Raw genomic sequence first — 18,094 nt, 5'->3', positions numbered from 1 at the left:
GGGCAACGGAGCTGCTGCTGAAACAGAAGCCAGTGCCGCAGAGAGGGCGCCCGTGTTTTCAGAGTGAATCAGAAGTTTTTAAATAGAAAGTGTAATCCTCTTTTCTCCTCTGTGACTCATTCTCCTCCATGGAGGGTGGTGAGAGGCAGCGTTTGGAGATAAATGACCAAAATGATGCACGTTACTGATGAGCTGTTAATGCTAATGAGCTGTAAGTGGAGGAATGGTGATAAATGTTATATTGGAGTAAATGTGGTATTGGATGTGAGGCTCTGCGCGGCCCCCTCTGAGGCACTGCTCTGGGGAGGGAGCAGCCCTCGCTCCCCTCCACTTTTTGGCCCCCTGGAGAGCCCAGAGGACCCCTGTGTCTCTGTAAGTTACTGTTCCCACTGCACGCACAGAATCCTTCACCTCCACGTTGCGCACGCAGGGGTCTGGGGCGGCTTCGGGCCAGTCGGGCAGCTCCTGGTAGCCGCCGGCCTTAGCATTCAGCAGGTGGGACAAAGACCCCAACTGGAAGTGGTCTCGATCTGAAAAAACACAAAACAAAAATCTTAAATGTTAATCTGCACATTTTTAAGGCACTTTGTTAATTGTATTAATATTCTATTGGAAGGATTATTAAATAATTGAAAAGATAATTGGGGGGGATTAGGAGATTGAACCCTCCTATTGTCTTCGTTCCCCCCCCCCCCCCCCCCTTACTTTGGTGTTCGCGGTCAAATTTGACCGGTCCTGTTTTAACTGCTATTACATTAACACAAAAAACATTAATCATCACCAAATTTCATTTAACACCAACGATTTCCAAGCAGATACAGAACATGGAAGTTAAGTTGAGAAGGACATCCTCAGAAAGGGTTGATCACACATCTTAGAAAATGTCATCATGTCTTTTATTAACTCCTGAAGTGTTTAAGGCCATGGCGACCATTTCAAAAGGTGTTCTTAGTGTTAGGAGAACTGAAAATAAAAGATCACAAACAAGGTAAAAGCATATTCAGGATACCTTTGAATGGAGACTCGAGGACCGGAGCAGGTTTGATGGCGAGGAAGAGTTTCTTAGCGTACTTGCTGAGCGCTCCGCTCTTCTCGGTCGGCACGATGAGCTGACGAATGAAGCGCGCCCGATCACGGATATCGTAGTTTTGGTCGTACTTGGCCAAGTTGAGGACGTACTGCGTCAACAGTTTGGTCTGAGGAAAGATAATGAAGGACATCACAAACAATTATATTCACCATTTCTAAGTGTGTGCGTGTGTCTGGTTGTGTTTGAGTGCTGTATTTAAGTGCGATTTGTATCGTACTTTTTGTTAAAACCTCAGCAAACCTTTGGAAAGCAATAAGTCCTAACATAAACATATGTTCAAACTGAAGGCAGACTGAATAAGTAGTACGATTATCAAAAGGCATAACACTTTCTTGGAGAAAAAAACAGCATCATGCTAAATATCTTTCACGTGTTACGTAAAAATAAGTGACCAAAAAAATAAAAAAATAATTAGATTTAGGGTTAAGGCCAAATGCTTCAAGTGTGGATGTATCTTTTTTAATTCACAATAGCAATGGTAATCAGAAAAATACATGCTGTCATTACAAAATGTTACCCGATATAACTTATATTTGGGCTTACTTTGAGTAATTTCATGTGCAAAAGTTAATAAGTATTGTTGACGTTAAACTGAGCTTTTTAAGTTGAACTAACTTAAAAAGCTATTATTTGCATTTATCTGCTTCATTAAACTTCTACCCAAATGCAGTATAATGAAAAAATAAATTATATTTAGTTTGATATTATAGGTTCAGACTTTATTGATTCCCAGGATTTTCAAATACAGGATTTGCTTTGCTGCATATGTAAAAACAGTAAGAGGTACAGTAATAGTAATAAAATAATTAAAAAAATAAAAAAATCTTTTTTTTTTTGTCAAGAACCGTTTGGACTGCTTTATTCTGTGAATGATCAAATAGGTAGAAAGTAGGTAGGTAGGTAGGTAGGTAAGTAGGTAGGTAGGTAGGTAGGTAGGTAGGTAGGTAGGTAGGTAGGTGGGTAGGTAGGTGGGTAGGTAGGTGGGTATGTAGGTGGGTAGGTGGGTAGGTAGGTTGATAGATAGATAGGTACTTTATTTATCCCAATTTGGGAAATGTTTGCTTTACAGCAGCATAAAAACAAGGTAATGTACATGAGAGAAATGAAGACACCAGAAATAAAAAATCTAAATATTTCTGAAGTAGAAATAAAACAGCATTAAAAGGTAAACATATATACGTGTGGAAATACAAATGTCCAGAAACACACCTGTTTGGAGTTGGTGAGATAAAGTTTGGCGGCCAAATTGATGATTTGCAGCTTGACAATGTCTTCTTCGTTGGTGAACGACTTGGCCATCTTCCTCAGGACATCCGGAGCGATCTTGGGAACGTGCTCGCAGTATTCTCCGATCAGCCACAGGATGCTGGCCCGCGCCATCGGCACCTGAGAACAACCACAGATCAAATACATGGTTGTGATTGGTGTAGGAGCCAAAATGCTTGTTTTGCCATTGCTTATTATTTCTATGATGGTATTATCTTCATTTCTGTTTGCATCACGTTTGATTCTTGTCACGTGGGTGTGGTTTGTTGGTATTTACTGTAGGTCACCTGTTGGATGCTGGTCTTGGGATATGACGTAGAGGGGAGGGAGAATGGCTCTGATACTTTCTGTTGACCATGAGGTCTGGAGTTGTATATTGTTTGTTCTTTTGTCTTTATTAAACACCATGGACTATAAATGACTACGGACTCTTGTATGGAACGCGTCAAAGCGAAGAGCAACTTTTAGCCTCTCAGCGGCATATTAGTGTTCCTTTCGCAGTTATTTTTTACAGCCAGTTAATGACAGCAGTTTCTCACCTGGATGTTGTCAGTGAGTTTGGCCATGTGCTTTATGATGTCGCTGTGTTTCTCCGGTTGCATCTGCAGCAGCTTCTTAATCACCACCACCGACTCTGCTACCACCAACTCTGCACAACGGGAGGAACAGCCATAAATCATCAAATAAACAGTAATTATGTTTTCCTCATTTCATCCTCGATCAGGGATACTCAACTTCCCTTCCCTTTTTTTTTTATTTTTTTTTAAATAACAGTAGGTAAGGGGTAAGTAAATAAAAAAACGTTCACCTGTCAGAGGCTCCACGGCAACCTGTGTCATTTTTCTTTTTTAAAAACAAACTTTATTATTTGATTTTGATGATTTGTCATGCCCCCCTCGCACCTTATTTAAATTAAAAGTACAAAATAAAACCAAATGGAATATTTTTTTAATGATTCATTTTGAACTTTTGACTTTATAAAAACAGGCCAGATTTGTTTAATAGGTTTTTTGTTTCCCTTGTGAACCCTTTCTGGAAATTCTTGTCTCCTTAAAGGGCCCATGTCATGCTTTCCCGGTTATTACCCGTCCTCTTGTGTGTTATGAAGGTTTTTCTGCATGTAAACGGTCTGCAGAGTCACAAACCCTCAAAGTACACCCAGTGAGCTGGCTCACTGGTGTGGGGTTGGCGAGACAGCGAGACACCACAGAACTCAGCCTGGGCACACACACAAACTCCCAGCCAGGCTGTGAGTGTGTGTGTTTGGGGCTGGGTTTCGCTGTGTCTCGCTGTCTCGCAGACGGCCACTGGGCTCACAGGGAGGGGGGGGTAGGAGCTCCAACAAGTCGTTTAGGACAGAGAGTGAATACACATACTATACAGAGATGCTGTATGAGAAACCAATGTGGTTTTGGAAAATTGAACAATATAAATCTATTCTAGTAGACCTCAACAATGGAATTATGATCAGTAGAAATGGCCATGACATGGGACCTTTTAAAACTCGATAATTATATCTCATATATTGCCTTCATGGATATATTCAGTTGTATTAAATTCAATCTAATTTTCAAATGTAAATGAACAAGCTTGATTAAATGATCCTATTGACCCAGTATCTGATACTACTAGCCACAACAAGGAATCCCTCCTAATCTATACACATTATATATATACAGTATATATTTAAAGCCTGTAGTGTAGAGTGTGACGCAGAAGGACTCACCGTCTCTGTTGGACAGCAGCTGCACCAGGCCGTTCAGACACGTGTCCCTCACCTCCCCGATGTTTGTAGCGCAGCGGCCGATGGCCTGGATCGTGGCGGCCACAAAGTCTTTATCCATGCTCTTAATGTACGTCTGCCAGAGAAAAGTATTCACTTAGTAAAATGTAAAATACAGAGAGTGGCTTATCCCTCTTCAGTGAAGCATCACTCTTAACTCCCATAGATGCTGCTGAGTTCCCTATAGGCTTCATTAAGCTTCATCTTATCTTATATATGTGTTGCATGAAAGCACATCTTGAGTCAGTCCTTATACTATTATATATCCATGCTGTAAACATTGCACATTACCATGATTACTGATTACTTTCTTTTGTACATTTATATTTCTTGAAATATTCTTTTTTTTACTTTTACATTTTTACAGTTGATTTATAGTAGGGATGGGAATTTGAAAGCAAATGTATATTTGAATATTCAACCCCCCAAAAAACGGTTAAATGATTAATTGAAATGTACATATCCTATCAAAATAAAAAATGTGGGAAAAATGTTGACAAAAAAATAATAAATACATGTTCAGATACAGTAACTATAGAAACAAGTCGAATTTGTCAAATGTATTGAACTGGTGATCCCAGTTTGAACAGTTGACAGCTATACGCCTACAGCTTTCATGCTTAAAACATAACTTGGTTTTTAAATGAAAGAGGGATCATAAATGAACAACATAACGGGTTAGGGTAACGTAACCCGTGACAACAGAGATCAACAACCTATAACAGGGGCTATGCACAGAATGCAGCTGTTCAATACTCATTCTTATTTAAGAATATGAGCATGTCTACTCAGGTGAGAGGCGGAGGCGATTCACAATCAGGCCAGCTGTAGAGAAGACCCTCTCAGCTGGAATGTGGGCCTAAGATGAGGTTTGAGTCTGCGTGATCTGCGTGTAGGGAGGGGCAGCAGCCATATCATTAGCTAGAACTAGCTAGATCTGATGGATTTGGACACAAACGAGAGTGAAGTATAACCGGACGCGAGAGAGAGATCAGCACCTGCAGCTCTGCCCGCTGTGAGGGACCGGTGAGCGGAGCAAAACACACCTTTAGACCTAACACACTTAGCTATGGCACTGTCGTATACATTGAGTTATTCCATTTGATCATATGTAATCAACTTAGGCACCCCTCCCAAAAAAAAGAATTACAATAAAAATATTCATAACTCATATTCGAATACCTGAATAATTTCAAATATTCGATTAATCGTTCCCATCCCTAATTCATAGTAGCTATTTTTACAACTTAATTTCTCCTACTGTGCTTATATTGTGAACCTACTTGGCAATAAACCTGATTCTGCTTTATCTATTTGTGTCCGTTCTTCACAAAGCATCATGACTGTACCTGAAACTCTCGGAGGATCGTGGAAATGTTTGTCTCATTCGCCAGATTGGTGAGAACCTCCAGCTGCAAAGACAAACAGAGAAAAACGTTTTATTTAAACTTAATTTAAAGTGGAATACAAAACTGGGCTTACTTGCAATTACTGCATCACTTTGACATTGTTGGTTACTTCTTAAAACCTGTGCCAGAAAACTGCACTTTCATTTTTAAACAGTCCTTCTTTACAGATTGATGTAGACATTTTACAACAGCTTCATTCGTATTCCTGGGAGTTGATTTGGCACGAGTTGATTTTATGACTCTGTGTAAGTGGGTTTACAATGATTGAGGATACACTTTGTTATACTACCACAGGGTCTATGCAGGAATCCTGAAGTCAAACGTAAGACCTTTTTTAAGACCTTTTTTAAGACCCTTTCCATACATTTGAAGACCTCATCGCCACTTTGAGTTCTAACCGGTTACCTTGGCGACACACTTTACCTCACATTGACTATATACAGTATTGATCGTCCTTCCTTCTTATCTTCCAACCATTTGGACGCAAACCTGCATTTCCCCATAACGATGTTGCTTAGCAACCGGCGTAAACGGACCTTCGCGCTATCAAGCAGTGAGCGTGCGATGTCCTGTTCAGATGACGTCAAATCCAACGGGATGCCATAAATAAACTACACAGAATCACACTACACACCTACGCAATGATTACATTCAGGCAGATTGTAGAATACAACCTCTTTGGACAATTTATATACTTATTGAAAACAAGCTACAAAATGTCATACCTTGGAAAATGCCGTTTAATACTTTTTAATAGCCTTGATTTTCGCTAAATTGATTGATCAACTTTTAATACTTTTTAAGACCCCGCGGACACCCTGTACCATGCCTCAGGTTAGGGATGAATAGTCTTCCATTATTTCAGCACTACGACAAAAGGGACAGCAGGGAAATAGAATAGAAAATAACCTTAAGGATTTTAATCTGCGTGGGGTCTGTGGAGCGGATGTAGAAACTCTTCAGGTACGGCTCAAACATCCCCTGTAGCACACGATGGAGAGAAGAGAGGAACATGTAATTCAGTGAGTCTGCAGCATTTGGTTTTAGGTTTCACACAAACAACCAAAAGACAGCAGCAGGTGTCGCTCACCCTCCTCTTAATCGACATTGTCGCCACATTCTGAAGAACAACGTACTGGACCTCACTGTAAGGAGAGACATCAACACAAGACATCAATGATAAGGTTAAAAACTGTGGTGAAAAATAATAAAATCCCTGTTTTTATCCTTTCTACCTGAAATCCTGTGGCCATAAGAGGTCCACAGCTCTTCACAACAATGGAAATATTTGTATGAATATTTATATATAAGCAAAGATTATTGAGTATTAATAACATTTGTTGTAGAGACATTTTCATAGGAGATGTAACTGAGCTTTAACATAAAAATACATAAGTTCTACGTAAGAAAAGACAGTAAAAAGATATTACATAATAATATAACGTAATATAAAATTACAGTAGGTCAGACTGACATTGCGATAACATTATAGAAGAATTGGGAGTGATGGAACCCTCTTTAATGGTCACACAGTGACATGTGTTCTCTGCTTTTAACCCATCCTAGTACCAGGAGTCTAGTACTAGGAGCAGTGGGCAGCTATTGTACAGCGCCCGGGGAGCAATGGGAGTGAGGGGGGAAGGGGGAGGTCTGGTGCCTTGCTCAAGGGCACCACAGCAGGGCAGGAGGTGAACTGGGACCTCTCCAAGTAGCAGTCCACACTCCGTATTTTAGGTCTGGTCGGGGACTTGAACCGGCTACCCTACAGCTCACAGTCCAAGCCCCTACTGACTGAGCCACTGCCGATATATTATCATAGATCTATTTAATGTGACATTTCTCCCAGCTGCAAAAGCATATGGCATCCATTACAGGCAGTAACATCTAAAGAAAATCAAATCAACATGGTTTCTGAATCTTTGTAATCCTATTCCTTAGATTAACATAAAACTCTGGAAGTAATATGTTTTACTTGTGCATTACAGATACTGAAATCAACATGTCAACAGAAACTAATAATCTTAATCCACATCACATCTGCACTCAGGTATGTTTGTAGATTGTCTAATAAACAAGCAAGACCAATATAACATTTCAAATCTTAAGCAGCATTCTTGTTAAACGTGCATGCATTATCTCTCAGGGTAATAAACCAGTGTGTTTGTGATTAGCGCTGAGGCACTGTATGAATAATAAAGTGTTAACAAACATATGGTGGTGTGCGAAAGAGGGGCTGTTTGCCGGCTCTGAGTGATGATCCCATCACAGCCGCTCAGCCACAGGACCCCCGCTCAATAAGAGGCAGTGTGAGGACTTACAGCCCAGAGGTCATCGCTCCTCATGCTTTATGCCTCCATGTTTACCTCAGACGCACCCAGCTCCCTGTTTAATTTCACTCCTCGCTTCAGGCCGGTGCAGATTTATTTTTACTACCCTCACTTGTCATTTTTTTTTACTGTTCTCATACTATTTTCCACTTTGCTGATGGTCTTTATAGTGTTCTCCTAGCACATTCAGCTGAGTTTCATAAACGCAGCTGAATGTGCTGCAGGGTGACGTATTTAGCGAATCAAACAGGAAGTTAGCATCGCGTTGGTTTCTTTGACAAAAAGCTAAAAGGGATTCTTTATTTTGAGTGATGTCAGAAATAAGAGAAACTTTTAGGATTTAGGAGGATATACTTCACAATAGTTGAACACCACATGTAGGATTTTGAAGCATAAAAGCAATGGCTGCTATAAGCTAACATAGTGCTAACTATACAACAAGCGCAGGACTTCAACGTCATCACCGCTGAGTTAATGGGTTTCTATTTTTAGCATTATGGCTTTTATTGTTCCCTGACAACATCTGTAGTCTAATTAAGCCATTTCATTGTACAATGTAGGATCCCAAATATTATGTTAATCCATCTTTTATTAGCCAATGCCCTTTTTTTTATTCATATGTGTATCTGTTGTATTTTATGTCAGAAGCAAACCGTCCTTTAGCTTGTGTTAACCGTAGATTATTGTTCAGAAATCAAACATAAAACCCATTGGAAAAGCCAGATGACAGAAAGAAGTGTAAGGAAGGGGCAGATTCTTTCCGGCTGTGTATTTTTAAATTCTAGCGCACTCAAGCTGGTTTCTCCACCTTTAATTTCACAGTTTTTAATTTTCTAACAGGCCTGATGCATTAATAGGCAGCATTGCAATTTGAATAGAGAATTAATTTCAGATGGTCAGCTCACCTGTGGCTCCTCAGCAGACGGACCAGGGCCTTGGCGATCACCCCGATCTCTGCTTTAGGAGCCAGATGGAAATACAGCTGAGCCACAGCCATCACCACCTGATGCAGGGAAAACAAAAGGAGGGTAAAACATTGCACAATATAAAATACACATACGGTGTTCTTTCTGGTTTTACAGCAGCTGTGTCAAACTCAATGTCATCGCGGGCCACATCAGCATTATGGTTGCACTCCCAGGGCCGGTTGTAACTTTAAGACTGTATAAAAATTCATATATAAATATTTAATATTTATAAACGTATATGTATTATATTACAATATTTCCTCTGCATTGGATTATTATGAGATAGGTAATAACTTAATAATTAACTACTGAAAGCAGAAGTATAGGGCAAATAATTGGTAGTCTCTTCAGTGAGAACAAAATGTTTTTTTTTAAAAAGCCAAATTCTGGAAAAAATTTGAAAATGTAAAAAAAATTGAAATTTTGAAGCAAAAAAGTCGAATTCGGATAAAAAAAAAGTCAAATTCTGAACAACATTCATATTTTAGATGCATTGTGGGACACGTAGTTTATGGGCAACGTGCTTCTGTAAATCAGCATTTAAAGTATAATAAAATTAAACATTAAATGAAGTCGCGGGCCGGATTTGAACCCCGGGCCTTGAGTTTGACACCCCTGTTTTACAGCTAAATGGAAGAAGAACATTTTTGATTTAAAGTTCAAGAAATGATCTGGCCCTCAGGGGGGAGGGTTGTGCTTTTTCTAAAGATCTCGATCTGCATACTAAACTCAATCATCAATCGTGTTTCTGGCTACTTCATGAATGTTCAATATGATCTTTTAGCCCTGCTTCCGGCCTCCTCAGGGAAGTATCTGTCTCTTTAAGGAGTTTATTTCAGCTTTTTAGATGAAAACAGATGCCTGAAACACTGACAGGATTGATGAGAATACAGTGAACCTGTTGCCATATAATCAAAACAAGGAGCTGAAAGGGGAGCTGCAAAGTTCATATCAGCTTTATGTCACTTTTGATCTAAAAATAATCTTTTGAGAAGCTTTGAGATACCTTTTTTCTTGGTCACTTTGACAAAGTTTTTAACACAACATTAACATATATCCGTTTAAACTGACCCTGCAAACTCTTAAATCCACTTATTTACACATCTGGAAATGATGGAGCAACAATATAACTCATTTGGAGTCATGTTAGTGTCTCAACATGAATGAAACTCAATAATTTGCTTTCTTTTTAGGTCCCTCTAACTCCTGGGCTCTGGCTCTTTAGCTGTTTAATGCTTCATTATGTTCGCCATGTTGTTGCTAACTGTGTCTGTGTGTTGTTTGGTGCTGAGCACTTAGTGTTGCTGGCTTCACAGATGTTTCACTGCAAACAGCTGCCTGCCACTATTAGAGCAGTGAGGGGGAACCAGAACAGTGAATTTGTGGACCGGACAGATCCACAAAGAGCTGAAACACGCTTTAGAGATAGTCTTGATCTGGGATCCGGAGATCAATTGCTTTTGTCTGTATGCATTCTTTTTTGCCATTTTGTGTGTAAGCATGTGCACATTATGCTAATTATTATGTGATCTATCATTACATTACATTACATGTCATGTCATGTCATTACATGTCACTTGTTAGACGCTTTTATCCAAAGCAACATACATACTCAATACTGTGGACAATCCCCACAGGAGCAATTTGGGGTGAAGTGTCTCAGGGACACAACGACATGCTGACTGCAGTGGGGTTTGAACCTGTGACCCCTGATCCCAACACCAAGGCTCTAGCCACTGCACCACACGCCCCCCATCTATCACCTTTATATTGCGTTTAATTAGCTTTGTGATGTTTGAGGTATGTTGTTGTCACACTAACATGAGAGAGAAGTCTCTTAAAAACGGACTTGTAATCTCAACAAGCCTTTTGTAGGCAATATATTTATTTGAAAGTGTTGTATTTTTGTAAATGCACTTGAGCAAAGTTGTCGCTTTCCCTCTCGTGATTATTTGTACCCCTTTTATCAGGGATGTCATATTTTTTCCACAACTGTTTAGCATCCTTTAGTGAATGAATATTATCTAAAGCACCTTCAAATGCCTCTTCTCTTTTCAAACAAAACACAACTTAAAAAAGGCTCAAAGCTATTAAAATATATAAAAGGAGAGCAATAAGGGTTAAAGAAAAACAATTACAGAGCTCACTGCTAAACAGCATGCAATATGAGGAAGAAGGTTAATCTTGAAATGCCTTGAATCAAACAGCAGAACAAAGGCAGGATAATGTGTGACCGGGGAGTCTCCTAACATCTGACATTGATCAAAACAGGCTTTTCCAAGATGACCACAGCAGCTCTAATGTAGTGGATTGCTTTATTCATCTCCTTTGGGAGATTATCCACGCTCCACAATGAGAGGTCGGATCTGAGTAGCTGCTCAAAGGCACTACAGCTGCTTGTTAGCGCAAACCAAGGTCGTGCATCTGAAGACCTCAACTACTCAAAAATGTTGGAGAGAAAGCCATTATGATTTCTGCCATGGCAACTGGCTCAAGTGGAGAGTTATTGTTAGTGTGTGTGTGTGTGTGTGTGTGTGTGTGTGTGTGTGTGTGTGTGTGTGTGTGTGTGTGTGTGTGCGTGCGTGCGTGCGTGCGTGCGTGCGTGCGTGCGTGCGTGCGTGCGTGCGTGCGTGCGTGCGAGTGCCTTACGGCTGCGTTGCGGCTCTGCAGCAGCGGCTTGGTGTTTCTCAGCAGCAGCCGGTGATCCGGATCCATCACGTACGGCTTCCTCTTGACCATGGGAGCCTCCACCTTCTTGTCTTTGTCCTCCTCTTCCTCATCCGAGTCTTCATCCGAGCCGTAGAAGGTCTTGTCGCTTCCCTCCTCCAGAAAGGACTCCTGCAGAGACAGAGGGGATTAAACCGAGTGTTTGAGGGACAAACAGACCCAGACAGAATCTCTGTTGCATGGAAAATACTTATTGGCCGCTTCAAAAAAACAAACACCAGATGGCGGTTTGCTTTTGAATGGATTTGTTTAAAGGCAGCAACACTGTTTATGTGAAGCGTCATTAGACATCCTCGTGTTAGACCGACATATGGTGCAAAATGGGTTCTACAGATTTGTCAGCACACGCATTGGAAATTACTAAAATAATAATGTTTGTAGTGGTATGAAAACATGTTTTAGTTAATGAGAAATTAACTCAAAATCCCAAAGTTGGCTTGTACCTTTACACATTAACAATGGCATAACCGTAAGTATATAATCCATCCAACAAAATAAAAATGGTGACTTTGTTGTTGAATAATAATCCTGTTTCTATGCAAATTAGTCAATTTACCTTTGAGTTTTTGCATGATATATGCCATGGTTATTTGAGCATTGATGATTATTTGTATTTTGTAACAAATGTGTTAGCTTCCTACTATGGTCTGTATAGCATGTCGGTAAGCATAGGTTGTTTTAAAATGTGCTTCATATTCACGTCTTTTAGGGCAATTATCAGGCAAACATATCAAAAACTGTACTGGTTTTTGCTTCATAAGTTTGCTTTTTTCTGTATCTTTTTTCACCATAAATAAAATATGTCTACGGTTTTCTATTGTTAGTCATAAAAAATGTAAGAAGTTGGAAATATTTAAATATTTTCTTGCATTTTATAAACAAATGTACTTCCCAATCAAATAGAAAATAGACGTAAAAATCTTGAATACAAATAATCGATTGTAATTGCTTTAGTTGCTGATTTACACATTTCAGTGGCAAGCTAATAAGTCTGACGTGAGTACTGTACAAATCGCTGAAGTTCCTATCGTACATATAAACCGACCACCTTTGGGGTCTGCACTGATTCTCTCTGTGTCTCGAACTCACGTTCATGTTGGGGTTGAGGAACTGGGTCCTGGCGTAGCGGGTCAGCATGTTGATGATGACCACCTGCCCCCACTCCTCCACGTCGATCAGCAGGTTGCACAGCTTCCTGTAGTTCTTGTGGATCAGCTCGATGCGTTCGGGACAAACCTCCTCAAACGCCATGACAACGCTCCCCGCCACCAGCTGAGCACACGGGTGGGGGGGGGTTACCAAAAATGTTGTACAAGAACAGCTAATGCATTTTTTTTATTATCATGGTTTATTTGTTACATAAATAATGTATTTGAGGTTTAATAAATATTATATTAAGATAAGGTAAGATGAGATAAGACTTTATTCATCCAGAAGGAAATTGTTGTGCCAGAGGTATAATAGTAAAACTGTACACTAAAAAGAGCAACTAAATATCTAAAGGAAACGATCACATCATTAATGTAAATATGACCAGTATTTAGTAGTGCAAAAAAAACTTAGTGGCAGATATGTAATTGCATGTTATCATAGCACATTATTAATAATAATAATATTGCACAAGTTATATACAGTACTAGCGATGTTTTGTAATGATGGTAATGATATTTATATTACTTGCAGTTAAAGTAAATCTGTAAATAGGGACTACATTTTTGATCAAATTGCAAAAGTGAATGCAAAGCCTGCCAGAGGGAGACTGGTTAAACAAATGATGAGCCTTGCAACCAAAAACATTTAGCTAGTTAGCTGCTACTGATATGTTGTGCACTTCCTCAAACTTCTATTTGCATTTGTCAAAAGAAATACAGATAAAACCCTGGATCTGTGGTGTGAAAACTCACCGTGGTTTTGTCAGCGAGGAGTTTCTCTATGACTTCGATCAGCTGGTCTTTCTGCTCTGGATCCAAACTGTGGACAGAGAAGACAAAAAACAATGCATAAAACAAGAAAAGCAACAGAGAGAGAGAGGAATTGTTCTTAAAGAATTGATACCGTTGAGTTTAAATAATACTGAGCAATAAGGAGTAAGCTTTTCTGCCATGAAAGGCTTTCATTTTCAGAGTCATAACATTTGAGCCTCGTGGTTCTCAAACTGAAGATTATGACTCATGCTGCGGCCTTAAACTAACTTTATTTATAATTGCTTCTTTTAATCTTCAATATAAAACCTGTTTTCAAGCCTGTTTCTAATATCTGTAACTAAAAAGTCCGCCTGCAATAAATATCAATAAGTGAAATAACCTTGGTTCGCCACACTGTAAAGAACAGGGGATCAGGGGTCTGAGTTGTGAAAAAGTCTCATTCTGTCACCTGTAGAGTTTGGGGATTGCGTGAGCGGCCGTCTTCCTGACGTACGGAGACATATCAGAGGCAGCCTCTTTGATGGCCAGCATCATGATGGGGACGATGATCGTGACTCGGATGCTGGAGAGGACTCGCAGAGCGCTGGCTCGGATCAGCTGGTTCGGATCCTGCAAAAGAAAAGAGTTCAGAAACAATATTAAAGCCATCGGTTGACAAGGTTCATTTGGTTAGGAGTCTACAGCGCAGTTAGTCTGTATTTAGCACAGGTGAGCTTTGAGGTAGACTGCTCACAGTGACAACACTAACATGCTAAAGGCTAGCAGGCAGAAGGTTCGGTACCACTTTACAATAAGACTTCCCTTATAAAGGATTCATAAAGGGTTTATAATTAGGTTATTAATTAGTGTAAACACTTTATTAATCATTAAGAACCATTTATAAACCAGTTCTAACATAGTTTTCATACATCAACACAGGCTCACTATTTGGCAAGATGGCTATGCCTTATATTGGCTACTCAACGAGAATCAACTCAGTGACCAACAGATACCAAGGATGCTGGCTGGTGAAGGAGACGAAGTACGCTAGGTAGCCAATATAAGGCTTAGTCATCTTGCCAAATAGTGAGCCCACATTTATCTGTACTGCTAAGTCTTATATTGGCTACCTAGCTTACTTCGTCTTCATCAGCCAGCATCCTTGGTATCTGTTGGTAACATGTGGGCTCACTATTTGGCAAGCAACCGGTCACAGTCGCCCTGTTTATCTCATGTCTTATAAAAGCTTATTAAGGATTTATAAAGTGTTCACAACCTAATTAATAAATGAACTACAAACCCTCGTAAACCCTTTATAAGGGTAGTCTTATTGTAAAGTGGTACCGAATGTTCTTAGCATGTTGTTAGCATGTTGTTAGCATGCTAACATTTGAGAAATGTATTTGGTCATTAAACAACATATTTGATCAGATCAAATGTGAATCCTGATGATGGCACTAAATGAAAAGTTAAGGGATCAGTTATTTCTAATTGATCCTTCAGGGAACTTGAACATCTGTTGCAAATTTCCAAGTGAAAATATTTGAATGAATTGTAAATAAGATATTACGCTTCAATTTCAACCTCATGGTGGTGCACATCAACCATCAGGGATCACTCATTTCAGTTAGACTGATATTTTGGAAAGCATGAATGTCTGTACACAATTTGATGGCAATATGTTGTATATTTGTTGAGATGTTTCAGTCTGATCGAAAGCGGTACAGCTAGAAATCAAACATACAGGACACCTATACTTTCTGATTTACATCATAAAATTTCAACCCAATTAGTTCTCTTTGTGTTGAAGTGTTGAAGTGTTTGTCTCGTATGAAAGCTGCTGTACCTTTAACCCCCTCTGGAAGGTGGAGATGGAGAGCAGAGCGAGGTCCTGCTGCTCCTCGGCGTAACGCACCAAGTAAACATACACCAGCTTCTTCACCTGCAGAAACAAACGGACTGTTTTAATCCAAATGATTTAGATTAGTTCAAACTAAGATAAAAATATGAAGCAAAGTGATAACAACCTCAGAAAAAGGAGAGGATGGAAATTGCCATTTTGGTTGAAGTGAGATAAAGCCAAAACCCACGGGGCTTTGAAAAATGTGATAAGACGATTTTTAAATTACAAGCAAGAGGAAGCGATGCAGAAAGCAACTTCTCTACCAGATAAAAACAACACAAGCCGAAGAAAAACAACAAATACATTAAAGCCTTTTTTACAAACCTCAATGTTTTTACAGGCCACATTTTTCACCACAGCAGGGAAGAGATCAGATGCATTTTTTCCACGTGCGATCATCTGCAGAGAAGAGCAAGAAAAACGCAGCAGTGAGGATTTACAAGGTGACCTTTTTCATTCATTTGCAAAATAATTTTTTTTTATATTTTATTCTAGCATGCTTGTCCTTCCCTTGTTATCGTCCTTGTCCCGCAGAGATGATGAATGAGGAAATGGGTGTGGAGCTTCAGATTATGAGTTATGAATATTTAACAGCTGACTGCGCATTTCTCTGACCACGGTATTTTAATCTCCTATTAAAGCATTCTTATCCTTCAAATGTATAAAATCAAGTTTGATACACAGAACAAGCTTCGTGTGTTTGTCTGAATGATTTTTGAATGATGCACGTTGTTGACTCGTACATATGGCGTTTGTTTTCTCATAACTTAGCGGGCCGTGGAGAATTCCCTAAGTAAACGCTATGTATACTCACGGCCACGATGCGCTTCATCGCCTCCAGCTTCAGCGAGTCTTTGTTGCTGTCCAACATCTCCTTCAGGTCGTCGTGTCTGAGGAAGGAAAACATTTTTAAGCTGCGGGGGGAACTGAGTGACCTCAAAACAAGAAACATGGACCTGTTTGGGTTCCATTCAACGCTCACAATGTCTCAAAGTCGGCAAGCGTGACCCAGAAATTATTCTCTTTGAAGAACGAAATCCAGCTCGCAAAATATGGAAAAGCTTTGAAACTGCGGCTCATAAAAAGAGGGGTGTAAAGTGACACAATCCCAAAAACATGTTCACTTCTCAAAAAGAAGATCAAAGACGTGAACCAGTGCAACTGTAATGAACCACAAGGTCTAATGATATCATACAGGCTCACTTCTTTACTGTTCATATAACTCGATAACCAACAACTGCAGGAGCAGAGCGCTGAACTGATCAGAAAATAGGCAACACATTTTCTATCCATCAATAAAAAAAAAAAATCAAGCACGATTGTAAAACAGTTTCTTGTTCCTCAAATTTGAGGATTTTTTAATGAAATAAAAATATTGTGAATATCATTGGGCAAAACAAGTAGTTGAAAGAAGACACCTTAATTGTCATTTATCACTATTTTCAATCTGTCATTCTCACTGATCAACTACCTATGGTATTGTGTTATTACATTAATCATTCATTTCGATCTTACACACATTTTTGTTCTGCTCCATCCAAGTCTAATCAGAGACCTTCAATCTACATCTTGAACAAATTGCTCTCCAACCCTTTTGGTACGTGGAGAATTAGAAGTCTCTTCATTTTCTAAATGATTGTGATATTTTTTCTGACACTGGAGCAAATCTAGTTATCACTGCTGCTGGTACATCCTGAGAAATCAGATTCAAACCTCATTCCTGATACCTCTGCTATAAAACATAATGATTAATTGCAACCCTACTAAAAAGGGCCGTTTCTTCAAAGTAAGAAATCAGAAAAAAGTATTTATTTATGTCAAAACCGCAATGATCCCCAACCCTAATGAACATGAATTAAAAAAAATCTAGAAAGATATCTCCTACATTATAAATATATATTTTTTTTTACGAACACAGCCTGCTTTTCATTCCACATACACTATGAGTTTCTGTGACCCAGTTAACATGCGACTCCCCCCTGTCAGAGACACTGAGATCACACCAGAGCTCACAGAGGGATCATTTTAAGGATCTCACCCTCCACCCTGCTGCCACACAGAAACACTAAAACAACACCGAGAGTTTCCACAGAAGCTGCCAGGAGGAACCTGCAAACAGCAGCAGAGCGGACAGATCAGAGCAGCTGGAGAGACGCCACATAATGACATGTCCAAACACTGACCCTTCCCATCTGCCTATGTAACACAACAGGAGGAAACACTTCACCTTTTCCTAGAGCAAGAAAACCTTTACAAATAATGAGTTATAATTAGGATAATGCAACATGTCCTATTTTCTTTATTACACATTCAATTGTTGGTATGAGATAGGGCTGAACGATTAATCGATTTTAAATCGAAATCGCGATTTTAAATGATGCAATTATCTTGTGTGTCAGTCATCCACACCAATTAGAAGTGCTGTGCTCCACATGTACCAGCCATTGTTAACCAATCAGAAGTGGCCCATGATAGAAGGTGATAGACAGATTGATCCAATCACCTGCCAAGTATTTTTGAAATTGCCAGCCCTTTCCAAATGGCTTCCAATGGAGCTCTCCTAGATGGTTCGGTGAAACAAACCATCTGAGTCAGGTTAGTAATGCTCCATCACATGTTTCTATTACAGGGTGAATCTGAAACTGAAGCTTGACTTTAAAGCAACCCAACGGAAGTTTCATTTAAGTTTAGTTCTTTCACTCGTAGCTCGGGCTGCG

General features: G+C 39.6%; 1 protein-coding gene across 8 annotated transcripts in view; it reads right to left on the bottom strand.

Annotated features, from left to right (window-relative positions):
- LOC307039398 (AP-3 complex subunit beta-2-like) overlaps nucleotides 1-18,094 on the bottom strand; it is a 59,724-nt gene that overhangs the window by 24,579 nt on the left and 17,051 nt on the right. For 5 of the 8 annotated variants that reach the window (XM_079681428.1, XM_079681432.1, XM_079681431.1 and 2 more), the window contains 16 exons: nucleotides 16,192-16,267; nucleotides 15,702-15,776; nucleotides 15,321-15,416; nucleotides 13,944-14,104; nucleotides 13,475-13,541; nucleotides 12,660-12,842; nucleotides 11,493-11,681; nucleotides 8,781-8,878; nucleotides 6,639-6,693; nucleotides 6,458-6,529; nucleotides 5,489-5,551; nucleotides 4,083-4,215; nucleotides 2,896-3,005; nucleotides 2,300-2,476; nucleotides 1,010-1,196; nucleotides 400-530 (listed from right to left, as the gene is read on the bottom strand). In XM_079681428.1, the coding sequence (XP_079537554.1) occupies nucleotides 400-530; nucleotides 1,010-1,196; nucleotides 2,300-2,476; nucleotides 2,896-3,005; nucleotides 4,083-4,215; nucleotides 5,489-5,551; nucleotides 6,458-6,529; nucleotides 6,639-6,693; nucleotides 8,781-8,878; nucleotides 11,493-11,681; nucleotides 12,660-12,842; nucleotides 13,475-13,541; nucleotides 13,944-14,104; nucleotides 15,321-15,416; nucleotides 15,702-15,776; nucleotides 16,192-16,267 (1,873 nt within the window). The remainder of the gene's footprint in view (nucleotides 1-399; nucleotides 531-1,009; nucleotides 1,197-2,299; nucleotides 2,477-2,895; nucleotides 3,006-4,082; nucleotides 4,216-5,488; nucleotides 5,552-6,457; nucleotides 6,530-6,638; nucleotides 6,694-8,780; nucleotides 8,879-11,492; nucleotides 11,682-12,659; nucleotides 12,843-13,474; nucleotides 13,542-13,943; nucleotides 14,105-15,320; nucleotides 15,417-15,701; nucleotides 15,777-16,191; nucleotides 16,268-18,094) is intronic. The other 3 variants (XM_079681430.1, XM_079681434.1, XM_079681435.1) reach the window with 1 other exon arrangement.

This window comes from Notothenia rossii, assembly GCF_949606895.1.
Source record: "Notothenia rossii genome assembly, chromosome: 5".
NCBI classification, from domain to species: domain Eukaryota; kingdom Metazoa; phylum Chordata; class Actinopteri; order Perciformes; family Nototheniidae; genus Notothenia; species Notothenia rossii.
The sequence above is the reverse complement of the archived record's forward strand: the minus strand, read 5'-3'. Positions and strand labels throughout refer to the sequence as shown.